Source organism: Myotis brandtii, unplaced genomic scaffold (assembly GCF_000412655.1).
Source record: "Myotis brandtii unplaced genomic scaffold, ASM41265v1 scaffold8, whole genome shotgun sequence".
Taxonomy (NCBI): Eukaryota; Metazoa; Chordata; class Mammalia; order Chiroptera; family Vespertilionidae; genus Myotis; species Myotis brandtii.
This window is the reverse complement of record NW_005371219.1, coordinates 8,151,165-8,172,220: the sequence shown is the minus strand read 5'-3', so window position 1 is coordinate 8,172,220 and position 21,056 is coordinate 8,151,165. Positions and strand designations below refer to the sequence as shown.

The 21,056-nt window shown below is 43.0% G+C and overlaps 1 protein-coding gene across 2 annotated transcripts in view; it reads left to right on the top strand.

The window, feature by feature from the left end:
- LACE1 (lactation elevated 1) overlaps positions 1-17,330 on the top strand; it is a 157,689-nt gene extending 140,359 nt beyond the window's left edge. For both annotated transcript variants that reach the window (XM_005883782.2, XM_014531357.1), the window contains exons 11-13: positions 8,905-9,045; positions 12,867-12,980; positions 16,235-17,330. In XM_005883782.2, the coding sequence (XP_005883844.1) occupies positions 8,905-9,045; positions 12,867-12,980; positions 16,235-16,360 (381 nt within the window). In that variant the 3' untranslated portion in view covers positions 16,361-17,330. The remainder of the gene's footprint in view (positions 1-8,904; positions 9,046-12,866; positions 12,981-16,234) is intronic.
- The last annotated feature ends 3,726 nt before the right edge of the window (positions 17,331-21,056 follow it).

Here is a 21,056-nt window from a genome sequence, read left to right as displayed (position 1 = left end):
CCTTCTACGCTCTCTCTAAAAATCAATGGGGGAAAAAAAATCCTTGGATGAGGATTAATTAAAATCTAAAGCTTAAGCCTCTAATTACCTTAATTCAGAAACTGTAGACACTATGAGAACTAAGTGGGTGTAGCCAGTTTGAATAATCTCGTGGTGAGAATTAATTCCAGAACGTGATAGCAAATGAGTGGAAGACTATGAGGGCCCATATTTCTCAACCTTACAAATCAAAGAAGCAGTCCTCTTTTTCATAGACTTTAAGCTAGTTTCTGACTATCATATTATAGTTAAGTTGAAAATTTAGGCTAAATAAACTACTTAGGCAGGGCTTTCTATTCCAGAAGTATTTGGAGTCTTTCTGAGTAGTGGGCTCTGAGCTACACTAACTTATTCACTGTTGATTCTATTGGTATGGTTGAACCTAGGTTATCCCATTTCCAGAAAGAGAAGTTCTTCACTCCCCTCAAATCTTAGATATCTATTAAACAATTGAACACTGCATTCCTTGTCAGATGCCAGCTAATTGCTAAACAAATTATAGTCTGGTTTACTCAATCCCAGGTGGTTAGTATAACCCATTCCACTAATTTTTACCATCTCATAAAGACTCTTTTGAAGTTTTAAAAATTGAATTTATTGGGGTGACTCTGGTTAATAAAATCATACAGTTTTCAGGTGCACAATTCTACACACACCATCTGTACATGGTATTGTGTGTGCACCATCCCAAGTCAAGTCTCCTTCCATCACCATTTTGCAGTTTTTATCAGTGCTTTGGAGTTGTGTTGATGCTTACATTCAATGATGCTTATGTATAATGATGATACTAATGATAATGATTTCCTAATTCTTTATATTCTTTTAATGCTGTGTTTTTAACCTGTCTCCACATTTTTCATTTTGGATTTCTATGCTACAGGCTACACGTCAAATGTTTGTATGCCAGTTGTTGGGGTTTTCCACTCCCCAAATGAACTGGAAGTGTTTCCCGGAATAAACCCAGCTCAGGGCTTTTCACATAGTAAGCACTCAATAGATCTGGTTGGATGCGGCTTATGTTTTGTGATGGTTGCCAGTTCCAGAATCTCCAGAATTAGATATTTCCAGAATTTGGAGATCTATTACATGTACAGAGCTGGTCAAATGGGGGTAGGGAAAGGGTGCAGTTGCCTCTGGGTTGCCATGTTGATTTTGTTGTTGTGGTTGTGTGTTTCTACAAACTCATTGTTAAAATAAAAAGATGACTCTCCCCCGCCCCCACTAAGAGTAGTGTATTAACCATTATTATGTAGCCACAGGGGGGATAGAGAGTTTAGCAAAGATCTGGTAGATTTGGGTAGAACTAGCCTCCTGCAATGAGAGTATATAAGTCAACCAGTAAAACCTTCCTCAGCACACCAAGGAACACCTTCTGAAATAGAATGTGCAAGAGTTGGTAGAATTTTCTGGAATGGCAAGGTATTTCCCAGCTGGGTGCTATAGACTCCATTTAATGAGATTGCTCATATTAAAGTGCCATATGATCAATCTTGGGAAATGATTTACGAACATACACATTTCATGCTCTGTTTTTTTCTAATTATTATCTTTATTAACTTGGTGCATATAAATTGTTTTAACATCAATTGATATATTTTTAGTTTGTTTTGAAAGGGACATATTCTAATTCCATTCAAGCATATGTTTTTCTATTGAAAGGTACTTCTCTTTAAGATAGGAGGTATTGTCATTTCTGTGCAAACAAAGCAAGATGCCACACATACTTGCTTAATGAGGAGCTATCAGGGTATCACTACAAGGAATTTATAAAGAGGAGTCTATACAGATAAAGAGTAACCCCGAGAACAGTATAATCTAGACAGTGCTTGAAATAATCATCGTCCTACTTGAGCTGAAATAATGGTTGCAGAACAAGCGTTAGCCAGGCAGCGAAAAAAAGACATTCCAGCTGACAGCTCATTTGTGTGTGCTGAAGTGGATCAACGCCCGTTGCAGGGCAGAAAGCAGCCTGGTGGTAAAGTGCGTGCATTTCACCTTGGCGTGGCATTGAGAAAAGCCCCACTTCTGGCACCAGGGTCAGACCAAAGCAGGCAGCTGTGCCGTTTCTCATACAGGAGAAAGGAGACAGTAGGCAAGCGCTTTATTCCTCTAAGTTTGTTAGAGAAACTGCACTGCATATAATCCAGCTGTATACTTTCGGTAATTAAGGAAAACAAATGCTCTTTGAAAACTCATTATAGACTTAAAGTTCTTTACGTTTTCCAAAAACAAAGAGTTTCAAACAATAGTTGAGAATACACACACCACCAAATAAGTGGATTTTAATTGTTCCTGCTTAGAAAATTATTCCGATAACCAGCCACATCAAAGACTATTAAACTTTTTAATTGCTCAGGTAGAAAGATGGAGAATGTCATCATCATCTGTCATAAGAAGAGTCCGCATTAAATAATGCTACTTGAATTTTGAGCTAGAATAACATACTCAAGAATGCTACTAACTGAAGTGCCAGTTAGTACTCAAAAATAATCACATGCTTTAATTATTCATAGGACACAAGGCATGAATTTACAATACTAATTATGCTTTCAAAAAGTGTCCTATGCTATGGTTTACTTACATAGGAGGATCAAGTAGTGCAGTGGTTGGCAAACTGTGGCTCGGCAAACCGTGGCTCGCGAGCCATATGCGGCTTTTTGGCCCCTTGAGTGTGGCACTTCCACAAAATACCGGCTATAGGAGGATCAAGTAGTGCAGTGGTTGGCAAACTGTGGCTCAGCAAACCGTGGCTCGCGAGCCACATGGGGCTTTTTGGCCCCTTGAGTGTGGCACTTCCACAAAATACCGGCTCTTCCACAAAATACCGACTTCTGCGCATGGGCCACGAAGTTTCAATCGCACTGTACGTGCGCGCCCACATGTGGTATTTTGTGGAAGAGCCACACTCAAGGGGCCAAAGAGCCACATGTGGCTCATGAGCCGCGGTTTGCCGACCACGGAACTAGTGCAAAACAAAAGTATAAATGTTTGCAACTGCAATAGATACCATGTGCATGTAAGTTGGTGGTATATTAGTGAGGTCAAAGGAATGAAGTGTGTCTTCTCTGTGTTTTGCGAAGTTCTTGTAGGATTTAGCACAATGCCTTGTATTTATTAAGCATTCAGTAGTTGTAATTGATTTTGAAGAAGACTTGATGATAGTATATTCATTTATTCACCAATCTTGTCTTATGCAAGACTCCATTTCATGGTCTGTGCTAGATGCTAGGGACAGAGTACTGACCCACCTGGGACTCGGTCTTGTACACTGGAGTAAGTGAGGGAGGCAACTGCAAATTTAAACAGATTTGTGACTCTTCAAGCTCTTTAATACATGCATGTATGTTGAATATTTTATGCATTCACTTCTCATTATTAGGCAAAGTGCAGGGGACTAAATAGCCAAAAACAAAAGAGTATACTTTATTTGGAATCTACTGCTCTTCATTATTGTTCACTGCATCATTCTGTTTTCACTCTTTCTTTGTCATAAAATATTTTGTTTCTCTCCCCTTTGGAAAGTACAGAAAAATATAAAAAATAAAGATCATAAAAATACCTCCAAGTCTGTCACTCAGACCATTGAAAGATAATAGTTGTTAGCATGTTTTATATAGTTACTTAGTTTTTTTCCTACATACATATTTGAGCAAAACAGATATCTTAATTGTAATTTTGCATTCTTTTTCTAGCTTTTTATCATAAGCATGTTTCCATAAAAATTTTTTTCATAAATATAATTATTTGTTGGTAGCATATTATTCCATTTTAAAGTTGTGTTTTGGTTCACATAATTATAAATAGTCCCTGTATATAGCCTTTGGTTGAATTTCTTTCTCTTTTTTTTTTGGTAGTCCTCACCCGAGGCTATTTTTTCATTGATTTTTAGAGAAAGTGAAAGAGAGGGAGTGAGGGGGAGAGAGAGAGAAGAGAGAGAGGAGAGAGAGAGAGAGAGAGAAACATTAATGTGTCTCACATTGATTGGTTGTTTCTTGCAAGAGCCCCGACTGGGAGGAGATCAAACCTGCAACCCTTTGGTGTGTGGGCTGGTGCTCTAACCACTAAGCAATGATGGCAATGGCGCCTTTTGTTGAATTTCTCATCATTTCCTTAGATTGATTTCTAGAAGTAAAGTGATTGGGTCAAGTTTATGACTTCTTTTAGGGCTCTTAATGCAAGCATTACATGCTTGCCAGCATTGAGTAGTATAGTTTATTTTTCTTTGCAAAATTGCTATATGAAAAATATGTTCTTTTTTTGTCTTTCATTGGTTAATATTGAGCTTATATTTTTCATTTGTTTATTAGCCTCTTGGAAATTTTATATTTTTTGTTCCATGAATTGCTCTAGTGTAAAGAATCATTAGTTGACTGTTACCAAATAACTAAAGTCAGATTTCATCCCAAATATCAAATCCTTTATTCTTTTGTCAAACTTTAAAGGAGAAAATGTGTCTTCAGCTTACATTATTTTCTTTTTAAATGTCCCTGGGGAAAAAAAAATTCTAATTCTGTAGAATAAAAAACCAGGAAGACAGCCTGGCTGGTATGGATCAGTGGTTGAGCCTCAATCCATGAAGCAGGGGGTCACAGTTTGATTCCCTGTCAGGGCACATGCCCCGGTTGTGGTCTGGATTCCCAATACAGGGCATACAAGAGGCAGCCGATCAGTAATTCTCTCTTCCTCTCTCTTCCTTTCTCTGAAATCAATAAAAACATATTTTAAAAAACACATTAAAAAAAAAGCACACCAAGAAAACAAAAGGTCCATGTCAAAACTGATATTATGACTTCACACAGATGAGACATAAATGCTAAGATTCCCATTATAGAATGACCTCTCAAAACAACCATTATTGTATTTGCTGTTTAAAAGTAACACAAGTTCACTGGAGGCAAGGGGGGAGGGTCAAAAAAGTATAACAAAGCAACAAAATTCATCTTTTATTCTACTACCCAAAGATCATCACTGTTAATATTTTGGTCTATATCTTTCTAGACTTCTTCCTGCAAATATACTCTGACATTCAACAGTGTCCTGGGGGTAGAGAATTTGGGACAGATAAGAAAGGGTGTGATTTTTTTTTTTTTTTGTAAGTGTTTCAAATGTTTTTGAGACAAATGGGTTTAAAAGAAGGAATAGGCCTGCTCCCCAGGCTATGTTGTGTTTTATTTATACATGGACTCACTAATTCAATAAATATTAACCACTTTCTATGTGTCATGTATTGGCTTAGGGGCTCTTCATTATGTGGGTCTCCGGCTTTCCCCTACAAGTTGGGGACACATAAATTCAGAGAGACTTACTCGAAGTCACATGAAGAAGTGATGGACCAAAGCCTCTACTGTGTTTTTCCCCACAACTGTTTAACCTCGTTAATTAATGGAAAACAGCATTTCTGATTAATAAGAAATCCCCATCAGTCACCAAATTCAGTCCTGAAAGTTTTTAAAAAAATATATGTTATTTATTTTTTAAGAGAGGAAGGGAGAGGGATAGAAAGTTAGAAACATCGATGAAAGAGAAACATCAATCAGCTGCCTCCTGCACAACCCCTACTGGGGATGTGCCTGCAACCAAGGTACATGCCCTTGACCAGAATCGAACCTGGGACCCTTTAGTCTGCAGGCTGACGCTCTATCCACTGAGCCAAACCGGTCAGGGCCTGGAAGTTTTTTTGAGTGTTACTTCTTGGACACTTTAACATTGAAGCCAGGACAAGAAAATACACTCTTTAAATATTTACTAAAAAAAAAAAAAAAATCTTTTGTTTAATATTTAAAATTTTCATCTTAGTGGAGCTGTTTTCTTTTGGGAAAAGACTTCCTTGATTAGTATATTTTATTCTTCTTTCTCATATATTGCTATCTCTCTGTGGACTGGATTGGAATTTCTTTGGCAATTAACCTTTCCTTGTTTTAATAACTGTTTTTAAATTGTGGTAAAATAACACATAACATAAAATTTGCCATTTTTATCAGTTTTAAATGTACGTTTCTGTGGATTAAGTCCATTCACATTGTTGTGCAGCCGTCATCACTGTCCATCTGTAGAACTTTTTCATCATCCCAGACTAAAACTCGGGACCCACTGAACACTACCTCCCATTCTCCCCAAGGCCTATTGTTTTTAAAGGAGATAGATACCTTTAATAAGCTTAGTTTTCTTTCATGAATGAGCACATAATTGTTTCAGGGATATGAAGAAAAGGGATATTTGTTAATATAATGACAAATGCAGAACCTACTGACAAAGGTATATAATTTGTAAAAATAGCTGAGTGGGCAGAATTCTGATTTTCAGTTGCCCGAGGCACTTCAGTGCACTTCTGATGATGATTTTCCTTGGGCTTGTAGTTATACTGATAGAAATCACATCCATGCATAAAGAGTGAGCTTAATTATACATAACTACGTATGATGATGAGGTTTTACATATACTTTCTTATTTACAAAAGAGGAGACACTAATTCTAACTCATCTCAAAAAAGTCGTGTGTGTCACCCTCAGAACATGAGAGTTTTATTGTATGTTATTCTTTTTTGCAAGAAGACACTATATCTTCACTATATCTTGCCGCCCCCCCCCCACCCCCGCCCTGTTCTGGGAGCTGTTTTCATTATATGGGGCCTCCACAGTCCCCTCTGGTCCTTGTTGTGACTGAGGACGGGGAGGTATACAAAGGCTGAGTTAGGGTTTAGGGCGGTGGAGCAAACTCACTATTGCAAATGACACTTCTTTACATCCTCAGCTGATTTGTACAGAGCCTAATCATTTAAGCTCAACATAGTTAAAATTAAAAGCAGCCGGAATTGTTTGATTGCTAATGTATGCCCCAGGCACTGTGCTAAATGCTTCACATGTATGATTCCATTTAATCCTCACAATCCTAGGAGATAAGAATCAAATTTCCACATCACTGATGGGAAAACTAAGGAACAGAAAGATACATAACTTGCCAAAAGCACACAGTTTATAAGTAACCAACTGAGGGTTCAAACCCAGGCAGTCTAGAGGCCTTGTTCCTGGCTACTCTGTTAACATGCGCTCCCGGTCCAGATCAGGTTTGACAGCAAGGTTTCCTTGTAAGAGAGTCAGGGTTAAACACACACACACACACACACACACACACACACACACACACACACCTGTGTGGTGAGGTGACAGGGGAGTCCGAGGGAAGGTCAGGCACTGGGTTTGGAGGTAAACGCTCTCTAGCAAGGGAGGGAAATGGGAAAGGCACGGTTGTCTCCTTCTTCCCTGTTTGTTACCTGTTGGTGAGAGGAGGTGGGGAAGTCTCTAAGCTGATCCCGGAGGAGTCAGGTCATTCTCTGTGCTCCTCTCTGGTTTTCTGCCCCTTTGCCCCAGGTCTCCAAATTGCTGCCTCCTCCTCAGAACTGCTCTCTCTTGAGAGAGCCACTTCTCCGGAACGTAACCCTCAAGTTCTCTCCTACCTCCCAGGCCTCCTGAGCAGCCAGCCTTCTTCTGAGCGGGTTGTTAGGACAGTGCTGGGCTTAAGTGACCGGCTCTAAGGTGGGCATGACTCCCCTCCTCACAGTTCCCCGGTTCTCCCAGGAACACAGCCCCGTCTGCATTCCTGAACGAAGTTTTAATGCAGATGACTCCCCCAGGGAGGGGACATTTCTGGACAAGGAGATATTGACGGATCCTGCCAGAAATTGAGGAGGCTTGGTGCCTGCGTCCCGGCACCGGGAGTGGGCCAGGGTGACCTAGGAGCCTCGGGACCTCAGCGGAGATCCCGGCCCACTCGACCTCTGGTCCCCTCCACCCTCTAGTGGGGCCAGAAACACTCCCCTGAACCCTGCTCACGGTTTCTGCTCTCAGGTACAGTCGTCCACACACAACTTAAAATGAGGAGAGGTAACGTTTCCTGGGAAGATTCCTAATTCCAAATAACATGTTTGCAGACAGTCTCATAAATTTTGTGAGTTAAAGTCATGTTTCAGGAATAAGCACTTTATATCTATAGGTGGCATCTCTGTGAATAATTTTGTGTATCTTGAGGTCTATAACCCGCCCCCCCCCCAAATCAAGAGGTGGCCTGCCATGCCAAATTATGCTAAGGTCTCAGTGTACTTTTGGTCATTAAACTCCCCTGCTACCTCCTATAGAGGGTAGCAATGTTTCCTACATTTCACCTGAATAATTGTACCTCAACTTATGTGAAAAATGTTTTCTGATGAGTTTTAATGTGGTGACATGATAGTCAGCATGTCATTGTAACATAGCTCCATTTGACAGCAGTGCTGTTTGTGGTTGAGTCCTAGGAAGCATTTGTTTAAAATTATCTATCTATACATATAAAAGCCTAAGCGACCATTATGACCAGTTGACTGGTCACTATGATGTGCACTGACCACCAGGTTTGGTGGTCAGTGCGCTCCCACAGCCAACTTTCCGCAGCCAGCCAACCTCTGGTTTCTCCCCGCGCTGGCCCCGATTGGCCCCTATCAGGACTGGGCGAGACAGCCCTGATTAGCCCTGATCACTGGCCAGGCTGAGGGACCCCACTCATGCACTGGGCCTCTAGTGTCATATAAATATAAAGAGTGAAGACTAGGTTTAGGATGGAGACCTGCTAGTTACCAACCAAGGGGCTAGAGGTATTCTTCCACTCCCCTCCATACTCTTGTCTTCTTTTCTGCCCCCTTTACATCACGATGACAGTGTGGAATAGCGTCCTGAGCCTATTCTGAACACACTGCCCCGTTTGGTCAAGTTACCCCCAAGCTACCGCCTGGGTCACATCATGACAAGAAAAAGGTGTTTTCCAATGACATTAATCCAAGAGCAACCGGAATTGGCTTCTTTTCATTTTCTATCCTTTATTTCATTTTAATTACAGCCGCTTGGAGCCAGTGACTATTTGGAACTATCAAAGAATTTTGATACAGTAATTTTGCGAAACATTCCCCAATTTACACTGTCAAAAAGGAGTCAAGCTCGAAGATTCATAACTCTCATTGATACCCTCTATGATTTCAAGGTAAGGATGAAATGTGCATTTTCTCAAAACTGAACCTTTTAGACTGTGGAGCTACTTCGCCTAGGCTGGAATCCTGGTCTACCACCTAGTTTACTTCAGTGTGCCTCAGTTTCCTCATCTGTAAATTGGGATAATAATATGTTTTACTCCAGAGAATTGTGAGGACAAAATAAGCTAATCCGTGTAAAGCATTTAAAAAAAATGTTTGGCACAAGCTGAGTGCCGTGTAAATATTAGTAGTAATAGTACTAGGAGTAGTGGTAGTATAATAAAACTCCCATCATAAGACCCTCTGCTATCTTAATGATTCCCTCATTCAACTAGACACATCCTGTGCTCTATGACGATGTTCAACACAGTTCTTTGCCTAGACTGAGTGTGCAATAAATATTTGAACGAACAAATGAATGAGTATCTAAAGAACCTCCTCAGTATTGGCTCTCTGTCTCCCTATGACCCAGAAACCTAGTAATAGTATTGCACCATCTTATTGTTGTTGTTTTCCAGCCTTGTGTTTTAGCGTGAATTGCTGAGCCATTGTCCGTTCATCAGAGGTGGTGCAGCCTCCTGGTTAAGGAGTGGGCCCCGGGGTCAGGCTGTCTACCTTGAGACCAGCTTAACCTCTTGAGATGCAGTTGCCTTCAGTGGAAAAACTCAGGAACAATGGTACTCATCTCACATGGCTGTCGTGAGGATTAAGTGAGCGTATAAAGCACTTAGAACATTAGGGGGCTGTGTAAGCTTTTAGTGAGCCACTGCTAGTAGTCTACACCTGCCACTGTATATTTTCAGTAAAAGTATTAGTACAATTTCAAATTAGAGTTAATTAAATACTACTTTACTGTTAGATACAATTTTGCTCCCTATTTCTTATACAGAAATAGAGCAGTGATGTTAACATTGAAAGGACTTTAGTGGGAGGAGGAAAGGCCAGAATCTTCTGGGAGACTTTAACGTTTCACTCATTCATTCTTCCACCAACCTCCATCATGCCGAGCACAGTGCTGAGCGCTGGAAGTTCAGTGACAAGCAAAGCCAGGTGTGGTGCCTGTCTTCGCAGAGTTCACATCTTAGTGTCAGAGAAGCAGTAATCAAATGTCCACAGGACTAAGTGTGAGTCACCGCTGTGGGATGGTCTTTTGGAAACATGGTGCCATGAGAGTCTAGGCCAGGGGTGGGCAAACTTTTTGACTCGAGGGCCACAATGGGTTCTTAAACTGGACCGGAGGGCCGGAACAAAAGCATGGATGGAGTGTTTGTGTGAACTAATATAAATTCAAAGTAAACATCATTACATAAAAGGGTATGGTCTTTTTTTTTTTTAGTTTTATTCATTTCAAACGGGCCGGATCCGGCCCGTGGGCCGTAGTTTGCCCACGGCTGGTCTAGGGGGAGAGTAGACTGATCTTCATGGGGGGCGGGGGTGGACACACGGAAGTCCGGCAGAGGACCACCTGCCTCAGAATCACCTGGGCTACCTAAGATCTGGATTCCAGAGCCCACCCCATCTGGCAGAGGATGGCGCCTGGAACCTGCGTGTTCATGAACTCCTCCAGTGCTTCTTAAAATGCTGAGAAGAGATGGCTGAGCTCCAGGGCAGGTGAAAAGGGCCTGCGATGCGCCTGAGCATGAAGGGCAGCCCGCCTGGCTCTGGTGCAGGGCTGCGGAGCCCCCCTCACACACGGCTGCCCACTCCCCTGGGGCCAGCGTGCATATGATCGGGAAGCCAGGAGAGGCCTGAAGCTGAGGACTCCAGAGCTAGGGGATCAAGTTCCAACCATCGTTAGTGGTCTCCTGGTCACTCATCAGAGAGTGCTCTGAAAGGATCGCAGGGGCCGGAGTGAAGGGAGTGAGCCTGGAGGCAGCCCTCAGCTCTTACAGGGCCAGTGCTCCAACATGGGGTGATGGAGGGGGATTAGGAGGTGGTTCTTAGAGTGTAGAATTGATAAACTCTTTAAAAAACATATACTGCAGCTAGGAATACCTTAAAGAAAGCTTAGCCCTGGCCAGTTTAGCTAAGTGGATAGAGCATCAGCCCTCGGACTGAAAGGTCCGGGGTTCGATTCTGGTCAAGGCCACATACCTCGGTTGCAGGCTCGATCCCTGACCCTGGTCAGGGTGAGTGCAGGATGCAACCGATCAATGTGCCTCTCTCACATTGATGTTTCAAAAAAAGAAAAAGAATGAAGAAAGCTTATGGTCCCCACCCCCAACTCTCCCTCTCCCCCACTGTTTCATCTCTTAATTAGAGAAAAAGGATTTATCTGGCAATATGATGGACTCTCCTAACATTTACATCAACTAAATCACACATTTAAAATCATCAAAATGATCTTACTTCAAAATTGGGAGCATTAAACACATTATTCTAGGATGTATTCATGGGAATTTGTGAAATAAGGGTATTCCCATCTAAATAATGAAAAAGGTGTCATTTGTGATTAAAATAATTTATAAAAAGAGGTGGAAAGCCATTTGGATATGGGAAAACTAGCCCCACATGTGAATACATTATTTTAAAGTATTGCCATATTTATTTAAATAACTAGAGGCCCAGTGCATGGGTGGGGTCCAGCCAGCCTGGCCCCAATCAGGACGGATCAGGGCCAGGACTGTTGGAGGAGGAGACAGTGGGAGGTTGGCCGGTGGCCCACCCCAATTGGCTGATCAGGGCCGGGTCGGCTGGGTGGAGGGGCCAAGGGTGAGTGGCCAGTAGGCCCCACCCTCAATTAGGGAGGCCGATTGGGGGTGGGGCTGGCCATGGGGAGGGTCTGTGGGCCAGCCGGCCTCCCCCCCGAATTCCCTAGGCCTAGCCTGCGATCAGGGCCATGTTCTGCCTGTTCGCCAGTCCCCAGTTCCGCCCCACCACTGCCACCACCACCGATCGATTGGAGCCTGAGGGCCGGGAGGAGGGACCAAGAGGTCTGCCTTCTGCCCACTCGCCAGTCGCCGCTGCCACAGATTGATCGGAGCCTGACCACCCTGATCAGGGTGTTGGGGGCAGTCTGGCCTGGATCAGGCCGGTTCGCTGGCCGCAGTGGGCATCATAGCGACCAGTCTTTTCAGTTGTTATAGCGTTCTGGTCGCTGGCTTTTTATATAGATAGATGATTTTCAAAGGATTGCTGTGAATCCTGAGAACAAATTCAGGACTTTAAACACCAAGGAGAGTATGTTTTGTATTTAACCTAGTGGACGCAATATTTGTAGAGATATAAAAACTCTTTCCAACATGATTCTCACCTATGCCCACTCGCTCAAACACTTACGCAATCGAGAAATATTCATGTAAAACTTAGTCTTTTGAAAGAATGTCTTAGCAGGATGTCGATGTAAATGTAGGTTCTGGAAACTCAGGGTGCAATTGGAGGAGCATTGCGCTGAGCTCAGCAGTCACCCACCCAGCACAGCGGTGACCTCTGTACAGTGCGTCTGGGGAGTGTCTCCGATGCACAGAGACAGCTCCACAGCCAGGTATACACGTCACCTCATGTGCAATGGGAAGACCCTTGGGCTCAGAGCTGGAAGGTCTGGCCCGGCATCACAAGCTGAGGCCTCTCCAGGCTTGAAGTTACCCAATAAAACCTTTGCTCCCTTTTTCACAGGTTGGTATAAGCTGTGTGGAAATATTTTGACAAGTACTGTGCAGTTTAGAAATCACACTTCAGACAGATACAAACTATTAGGAAAAGTATGGACATTTTAAAAGCAAAATCTAAGCTCTCTGTTATGACAAACAGAATTTTATTTTCTGATTTGTTCTTGCCTTCAACTCGTGAAGTGTGAGGAGTAACACCATCTACTTGTTTCCCTCTCTTTCAGGTGCGCATAATTTGCTCTGCATCGGCTCCTTTATCAGGCTTATTTCTGCATCAGCCTCATGACAGTGAGTTGGAGCAAAACAGAATAATGATGGATGATTTGGGGCTGAGCCAGGTAGCTTATATTAACATAATCTCATTTTATTATAAAACAGCTTAATTGTTTTTGGTTTGATACATGGCTACATTTTGCAGAAGGAATGTAGTATATATTTAACTGTTGATTCGCTGCTTCTTGAGCTGGTATAGCAGAGTTCCTCCCAATATCACTAAATGTAGAGAATTAGAGTCTTAGAGTGAAAGAAATCTTAGTGATTGTATTTGCTAATGACAAAAACAAAGTACAGATTGGTTGACTAATGGGCATGTGGTCATACCTCTGACTAATGACAGCCCAGAGCTGGATGCCTGGCCACCTGCTGCCTTTTCTGGACATTCCTGTTCATGTCTGCTGGGTTTGTAGAGTGCATAATATAGCATCCAATTGTGGGCCGGCTATTCCAGGACCATGGAGTGCTTAGCAAGGCCCTTGGCTTGCAAAGAAACCCATGATTCTTCTCCGAACCCCCATTCCCTAAACATGTGTGGAGTGCCTGTGGGTGCCAGGCTCCGGGGACGCCCTGTGGGGAACCAGCCAATGCCAGCTCGCTTCTCCTGGTGCTTGGGGTTTGGTGATTCACCCAAGGCCACCCAGAAGTGACTGCATTTCCTTCTTCTGTATTAACATAAATAAGTGTGTCAGGTTATATTTCTCAACTGTAGATAATTGAAGTATTAGTCGATGCTTACACAATCCACAAATTAACTCAAAATGGATTGAAGAATTGAATATAAGGCCTAAAATAATAAAAATACATAGGAGAAAACATAGGCACTAAACGTAGAGACCTTGGTCTGAGAGGGGTTTTTGTGAACTTGACCCAAAAGGCAAGTCAAGTAAAAGAAAAAATGAATGGACTACATCAAACTAAAAAGTGTCTGCACAGCAAAAGAAGCCATCAAGGATACAAAAAGGCAGCCAACCCTCAGGAGAAGATAGTTGTAAATGATACCTCCAATAAAGCTATAATATCCAAAATGTATAAAGATCTTATACAACTTAAAAAAACAATTTGATTAAAAAATGGACAGAGGACCTGAATAGATAGTTTTCCAAGGAAGACACACAAATGGCCAACAGATAGATGAAAAGATGTTCAACCTCACTACTTACAGTGGAAATGCAAATCACACCTATTGGAATGGCTATTATCAAAGAAATAAGTGTTGGAGTGGGTGTGGAGAATGTAAATTGGTGCAGCCATTATGGAATACACTATAGAGTTTCCTAAAAAAAATAAGAATAGAGCTGTCATAAGACTCAGTAATGTCTCCTCTGGGTATCTACCCCCAAAATTTGAAAACACTTATTTATAAAGCTATATGTACCCTTCTACTGGCACCTTAATCTTGGACTTCTAGCCTCTGGATCTGTGAGGAAATAAATTCCTGTTGGTTAAAAAAAAAAGATATATGTACCCTTACATTCATTGCAGCCTCATTCACAATTAGCCAAGACATAGAAACAACCTAAGTGTCCTTCGATGGATGATTGGATAAAGAAAATATGGTTCATATGTACAATGGAATACTACTCAACCATAAAAAGATGAAACATTGCCATTTGTGACAACCTGGATGGATCTTGAGAGTGTTATATTAAGCGAAATAAGTCAGATGGAAAAGGACAAGAGTTGTATGATTTCACTCAGATATAGGATAGAAAACAAAAAGCAACAAATGAGCAAACAAAACAAACTCACAGATACAGACAGCAGTATGGTGGTTACCAGAGGAGGAGGGGGGGTAGGGGTGAGGGAAAGAGGAAGAGGGTAAAGGGGTCACAAATGGTGACTGAAGACTAGACTTCGGGTGGTGAGCGCACAATAGAGTGTATTATAAAGTTGTACATGGGAAATACATATACTGTCATTAACCAGTGTTACCCAATAAGTTTAAGAAAAAAGGAATTGCCAAAATTTTAAAACCAGCTATAAACACTAACCTCCCAAAAGAGGGGAGCCCCATTCTTCCAACCCCAGAGTAAAGGCCGTTTGGCCTGAGGAAACAGTTCTCTATTGACCCGAGCAGGAATTACATATTCTCAGGAGTTTGGGAAAATGAAGCCAGTAATTCTTTAAAAAGCAAACTTTGAAAATATGATTACTTAAACCTACACGTAGAAATAAATAGCTGCTTATAAAGCCATGTGCTGTCACCTTTTGAAAGGATGGTTTCTCCAAGAGCAGTACTTACGTCTAAATGATGTGTGACAGTTTGAAAGAACACACTTGAGGAGCGACATCATTTCTGTTTCTAAAGTCCTTCAAATCACTGGCTTTTAAATTCCACCCTGCCTCCCCCAGAGGATCAGGGTTCAGATATGAGGCAAAGTAAGCGCAGCACTTGGGCCTAATAATAAATGGAGTAATTAGGACACGTGACCACATGGTCCTGCAGTTTTACAGGGGTCTATGGGCAGCATGGACTTAGCAGGCCAGAACTTTCCTCTGAAAGAGAAACCCCCAAAGTAAGAGACAAAAACTCAACACCCACTTAGTGGCGGGTTCTTGTTGGTATCACCATCGTAGGCTGTTCACTGGCCTCACAGACGCTCCCCACCTCACCCTAGATGGGAGGACCAAGTTTCCCAGCAACTCAAGCCCAGAAGCAGCTCAGGCCTTCCCAAAGTAAGCCCCAGCTCAGCCTCCAGGCCCCGCGGGACCTCTCCGCCATCCAGCTTGGAGGAGACTCCAAGGTTCATCCTCAGGGCCTCCCCTCCTGAGGCCAGCCCTGTCTGTCAAGCTTTGGAGGAGAGCACCAGCCTTTTTCTAATTTGCCAGAACTACTGTCTTTTTGCTGTTTCTTACTTCTGGGGTGCAGTTTTGGCGGAAGAACTTCTCTATCTGGAATGTCCTTCCTTTACTTTTTTCTGATTTGCCAGACTACTGTCTTTTTGCTGTTTCTTACTTCTGGGGTGTAGTTTTGGCGGAAGAACTCCTTCTCTATCTGGAATGTCCTTCCTTTTGAATTTGCAGAGAACTTTGAGCAAAAATTTTCATATTTGTATTTTGGGGTGTCCTTTTAGCTTTAATTATTCTGTTTTTTCCCTGGTAATTTGTTCTATTTATTGATTATTGATTTAAATTAGTTGTTTCTCTAGTCTAATTTAAGAGATTGTCCATGAAAAAATTTAGAGAACATTTTATAATCCAAACACATAAACCTGGAAGGTTTTTTTTTTTTTAACCTGCACTTAGTTCTGTAAGTTCTCACTGGAAGTGGTTTTAGTTGGTGATGGGTTATTGTTTTGGTTTTTTTCGTCACCAGGACTCAGCAGGTCTCTCCATGTTTACCGGAGAAGAGGAAATCTTTGCATTTCAGCGCACAATTTCCCGACTGACAGAAATGCAGACTGAACAGTACTGGAATGAAGGCGACAGAAGCGCGCTGTAACCGCCACTTAAGCATGAATGAAACACTGGACAGATGATTCCCACAGGGAGAGCGTCTCTTTATTATGAGACTTGAAGAAATCATTTTCTCATCATTAATTATGCACTTTGTCCTCTGGACCACTTATATCTAAAATTGCTATCAAAGATGTAGTGGATTAGTAAGTTAAAGCCATTTCTATAAGTCTACTTTGTGCCTATTTATTTGGCCTTCCTTCTGCACCACAAAAATAAAACCAGCACTGCTGAGGTTAAGGTAGGACCAGACTTTTGGCTCCATAGGAAGCCATCTGAGTGAACCTTGAGTACACACACGCGGTAAAGGCAGGGTGTCTAGACACGTCCAAGCTTTGGCTGTGTGGCAGCCGCACAATAGAAACACATCTTGTGTGAGAGGAGGAAAAACCCTACGTTTCAACTGAAAGCAAAGAAAGCATTCTGATCTTACTATAAACTACAGGGAATAATACTTTGGAATATGGGCTTCCATATGTGATTGGGGCGGGGGGGGGCCTTACTAAATCTCCCAGGTCTTCAGGTTTTCTCACAGCAGAGAATCTATTTTTTACCCTGAGGTCAAGCTTGGCAGGCAGGATGTGACCTGCAGTGGACACAGAGTTGTCTGAAGAGATTGAGGATTATGACACCATGGGATAAGGCGCAAGGATGTCAAATTCTAACCAACAGGCAGGTTCCCCAACTCTGTAGAGGACGGATACCAGGAATGGGGACCTGTGAGAGTATCCAGAGGGGCCGAGTCCTGGACACACCAAGCAGCAGAGTGGTCTCCTGCCCACCTGAGGCCAGCTGGACCCGAAGGACAGCGCTCCTCCCACTGCTCATGCGCATTGGCTCTGGTTGCAGAACGCCACTCCCCACCCCTGCCTCTGCTTCTACTGCAAGAGGGGCCTGATGGAAATAGGAAAGAACGCTTGACGAATCTACTTAAATAAAACCCGATTTATCCTGCATCAAGGTCACTCTTTGATTCATTCCAGTACAGTCTGGCTTTGCTAACTTGTTACAGAAAGACTCTTAGTTGAGGCTGTTACAAAAGTCTAAATTCCCCTTAAAAGAAAAAAGAGAAGCAAAAAAAAAAAAATGAGAAATCCACAATCCGGTGGAAATCAAATATTTTTTGGAGGTAGGTGCAGGTGAGTTTGTTCAAATAAGTGAGTACAGTCATCAACATAAGTAAGCTCTTTGAACCTACTTAACTGATAAGTTACTAATCTATCCACATTAGTCTGTTTTGAACATTAACCCAAGCCAAGCCGATAGAGAGGTACCAAGTATAGAGAAACTTAACTTGGCTAAAAATATTTTTATTGACTTGAAACAGTGAGTTCAAAAAGACGTTAAATAGATTAAGCAGGAGAAAGGATGGGAAATAATTGCCAAATTTATTGTTAGACATTTACATGATCTCAGAGAAAAAAATTAATCCTAAGGAATTAATATAATCATTGCTGTTTATATATAAGGAGATTGAGGCTTGACCTGAGATTCCGTTTACAAAACTTCTATTATGTCTTCTACCACATGACCTCTATAAAAAAGGAAACATTTTTAATATTGATTTTTTTTTAACTCAGTAAAGGTGAGTTTGCAATAGAACTATTGCTTTTAACTCAATAAATATAAAATGTTTAACTTTCTCCTTTCAGTTGTAGCGTTTGGCTTTTCTGTGGCAATTGTGCTGTACCTTCAGAAAAGGACAGTGACGGACACAGACAAATGGACAGCCGATGGATGGAAACGGGGGGTTGGGGCTCTGGGCCCTGACATTTGGGTTCCTGATTGATTGTGGGAACCTGTCTGGCAGCAAGTGTATAAGTGATCTTGTAAATGACCTTTATCAGGCCCACTAACCTCACAAGACACCCCTTGCTGGTATAGAAAAGGATTTTCTTTGGAGATGAGTGTACAGCTTTTTCTTAAGGCGGAATTAAGATTCGCTTCTCCCATTGGCATAGCAGTTCATTTTCCTGGAATAGAAAATTAAAAATAATAAAATCTGTCCACTTGTTGAGTGACGGCTGATTCTGTATAGCTTTGCACTAGAAACCTCACATATGTTACCTCAGCGGTCACTCAGCCCAGTCAGACGTGTCTGCTGACCTGTTGTCTCTGATGGCGTGAAACTCCAGGAGGACGGCTGTCCATCTTTCTTGCTTGCGTAGGAAGCCAGCCGGAGGCTGTCCTAGGAGTTTCCTCCCTCGGGGCTGTCCTTCCAGGTCCCCGCGGGTGACTGCCGCTGGTCCCCTGATGGCGCCTACTCTTCGCACTGAGCGCACGGGAAGGGCTCGGGATCTGGTTCTGCCAATTTTTACTTGTGACCTTGAACTAGTGCTCTGAGGCTCCCTTTTCTCATCTATAAAAGAGAACAATACCCATTTCATAGAGTTATTCTGAGGATAGTTGGTGAAAAGCACTTTGCAAGTGGTGAAAGATAAATGCACAGTTGTTATTGATGCTAATGATTATGGTCATAAAGCAACAGCGAAGACCCGCTTCTGCTTTGCGTTAGAACCCCTGAGGAACCCAAAAGGGTAGACGACGAATCCCAACCCAATACGGCTCCTCGCAGAAGGGAGCATTCACATGAAGTGGCTGGACACCAAGGAGCCGGATTCTGGCTTAACGAGATGCTGTGAAGACTGAAATTCAAATCCATTCTTTCAGGATGACAGGGAAAATGGATTGTTCCTGTTTGGTGAGCGTCAAAGATTTTGCAGAAAGAGGGCCCCATCTTGTGGTCAGTGGGACAAACTGACAGAAAAAAAAGTCCAAGAACCACACAGGCCTCTCAAAGCTGCACCATTCCCAGGCCTTGCTCTCACCCCGGTCGAGTCAGATGCAACTGGTACAAACTGACAGAAAAAAAAGTCCAAGAACCACACAGGGCTCTCAAAGCTGCACCATTCCCAGGCCTCGCTCCCACCCCAGATGCAACTGGCCAGATGTGGGGCCCCAGGATCAGTACTTGCTAATGCTGCATGGGATTCTGATGTTGATAACCACTGACTAGTAGGTCTTGGTCATGACCACACAGCCATTAAGTACATAGGCTTGGGCCGAGTTGGGTATCCTGACTCCACCCCAGAGCACTTCCCTGGGAGCAGAAGTTGCTGCTCTGGGTCTGGGGCCCAGAACACTATGGCATCCCGCTGACCTCCCTGCTGCCTCCCAGTGCCTGGTCCTCTCCTTCCTCTACTTCTCCTCCTTCCCTAGGCTCTACTGCATGTCTTCACCCCCACGGACTGCAGAATAGCTAAACCAGCAGCGATTTCTTTCTTTTTTTTAAATCCTCACCTGAGGATATTTTTCCATTGATTTTTAGAGAGAGTGGATGGGAGAGGGAGAGAGAAAGAGAAACACTGATGTGAGAGAAACACATCGATTGCCTCCCACATGCCCCCCACCAGGGCTGGGAGCCTGCAACCGAGGTACATGCCCTTGACCGGAATCAAACCCGGGACCCTTCAGTCCGCAGGCCGACACTCTATCCACTGAGCCAAACCAGCTAGGGCACGATTTCTTCTGTACAAAGCACTTGCTCCTACCCTATCGTTTCATCCACAGCAATTCCGAGGGAGGTGTGATCATTCCCGCTTCCCATGAGGAAATGAAGACCCGAGGTAACTCAGCTGGGAACCACGTCTAGACCAGAACCTGTGCTCTGTGGCCTGCTGCTGCTCAGAAGCTTTCAGCACGTTGCCCCCTCAGCCACACCCTCTCTCCTCTGGCTTCTGTGGATTAATACTTGGTTCTCCCACTGCCTCTCATCTCTTCCTGCTCTGAATGCTTTTGGCTCCTTTCCCGTTTTCTCACCCCCTAAGTTCTTTCGTGGGCTCATTAAAAATGATAATTATAAAAACAACATCGAGTTTTATACAATGTACTTTCACACACATCATCTTCACATTCTTTCCTCGATTTCCACAGCTGCAAATACCACCTAATGCCAACAATAACTGTATTCCCATCCCTGGCTCCCCCCTGCCCCATCTCCTGTACTCCCAACTGCCTAGTGGATCTCTCTTCTTGACTGTTCTTCAAACTCAGAGTGTCTAAAATGGTACTGTTCTCACCCCTGTCTTCCATGCCCATAATATCTTCTTGCAGTGATATTGCCCCAACCACTCATGCAGCGCCAATACTCTGGCTTGACAAGGCCCAGAAAAGAAAGGCTAGGTAGGCATTAGAGTCATGTTGATGCATGATTGAGAAAGGGCTCAAGTAAGTATCAGTGCAGAACAGGACTTGGTGGTTGGCTAATTGTTGGAATGAATGGCAAGTCCAACAATCTGAAGGGAGGAGCCATTTGAGCAAACATGATCGCAGCACTCGGGCCTGTCCCGCATGTTCCTGCAGGACCTGAATCAGGCCTGGACTCTCCCAGGCCTCATCCACCTGGGGCTGAAGGTAGACTCTGGAGTCTTACAGAATGAGGCTGGCTTTGGAAGTGCTAGTGGTTGATAGTTCTCATTCTTCTCATTCATGCTTTGATTTATTTTATTTTATTTTTTTATATTTTATGATTTTTTACAGAGAAGAAGGGAGAGGGATAGAGAGTTAGAAACATCGATGAGAGAGAAACATCGATCAGCTGCCTCCTGCATATTACCCTACTGGGGATGTGCCCGCAACCAAGGTACATGCCCTTGCCCGGAATCGAACCTGGGACTCTTGAG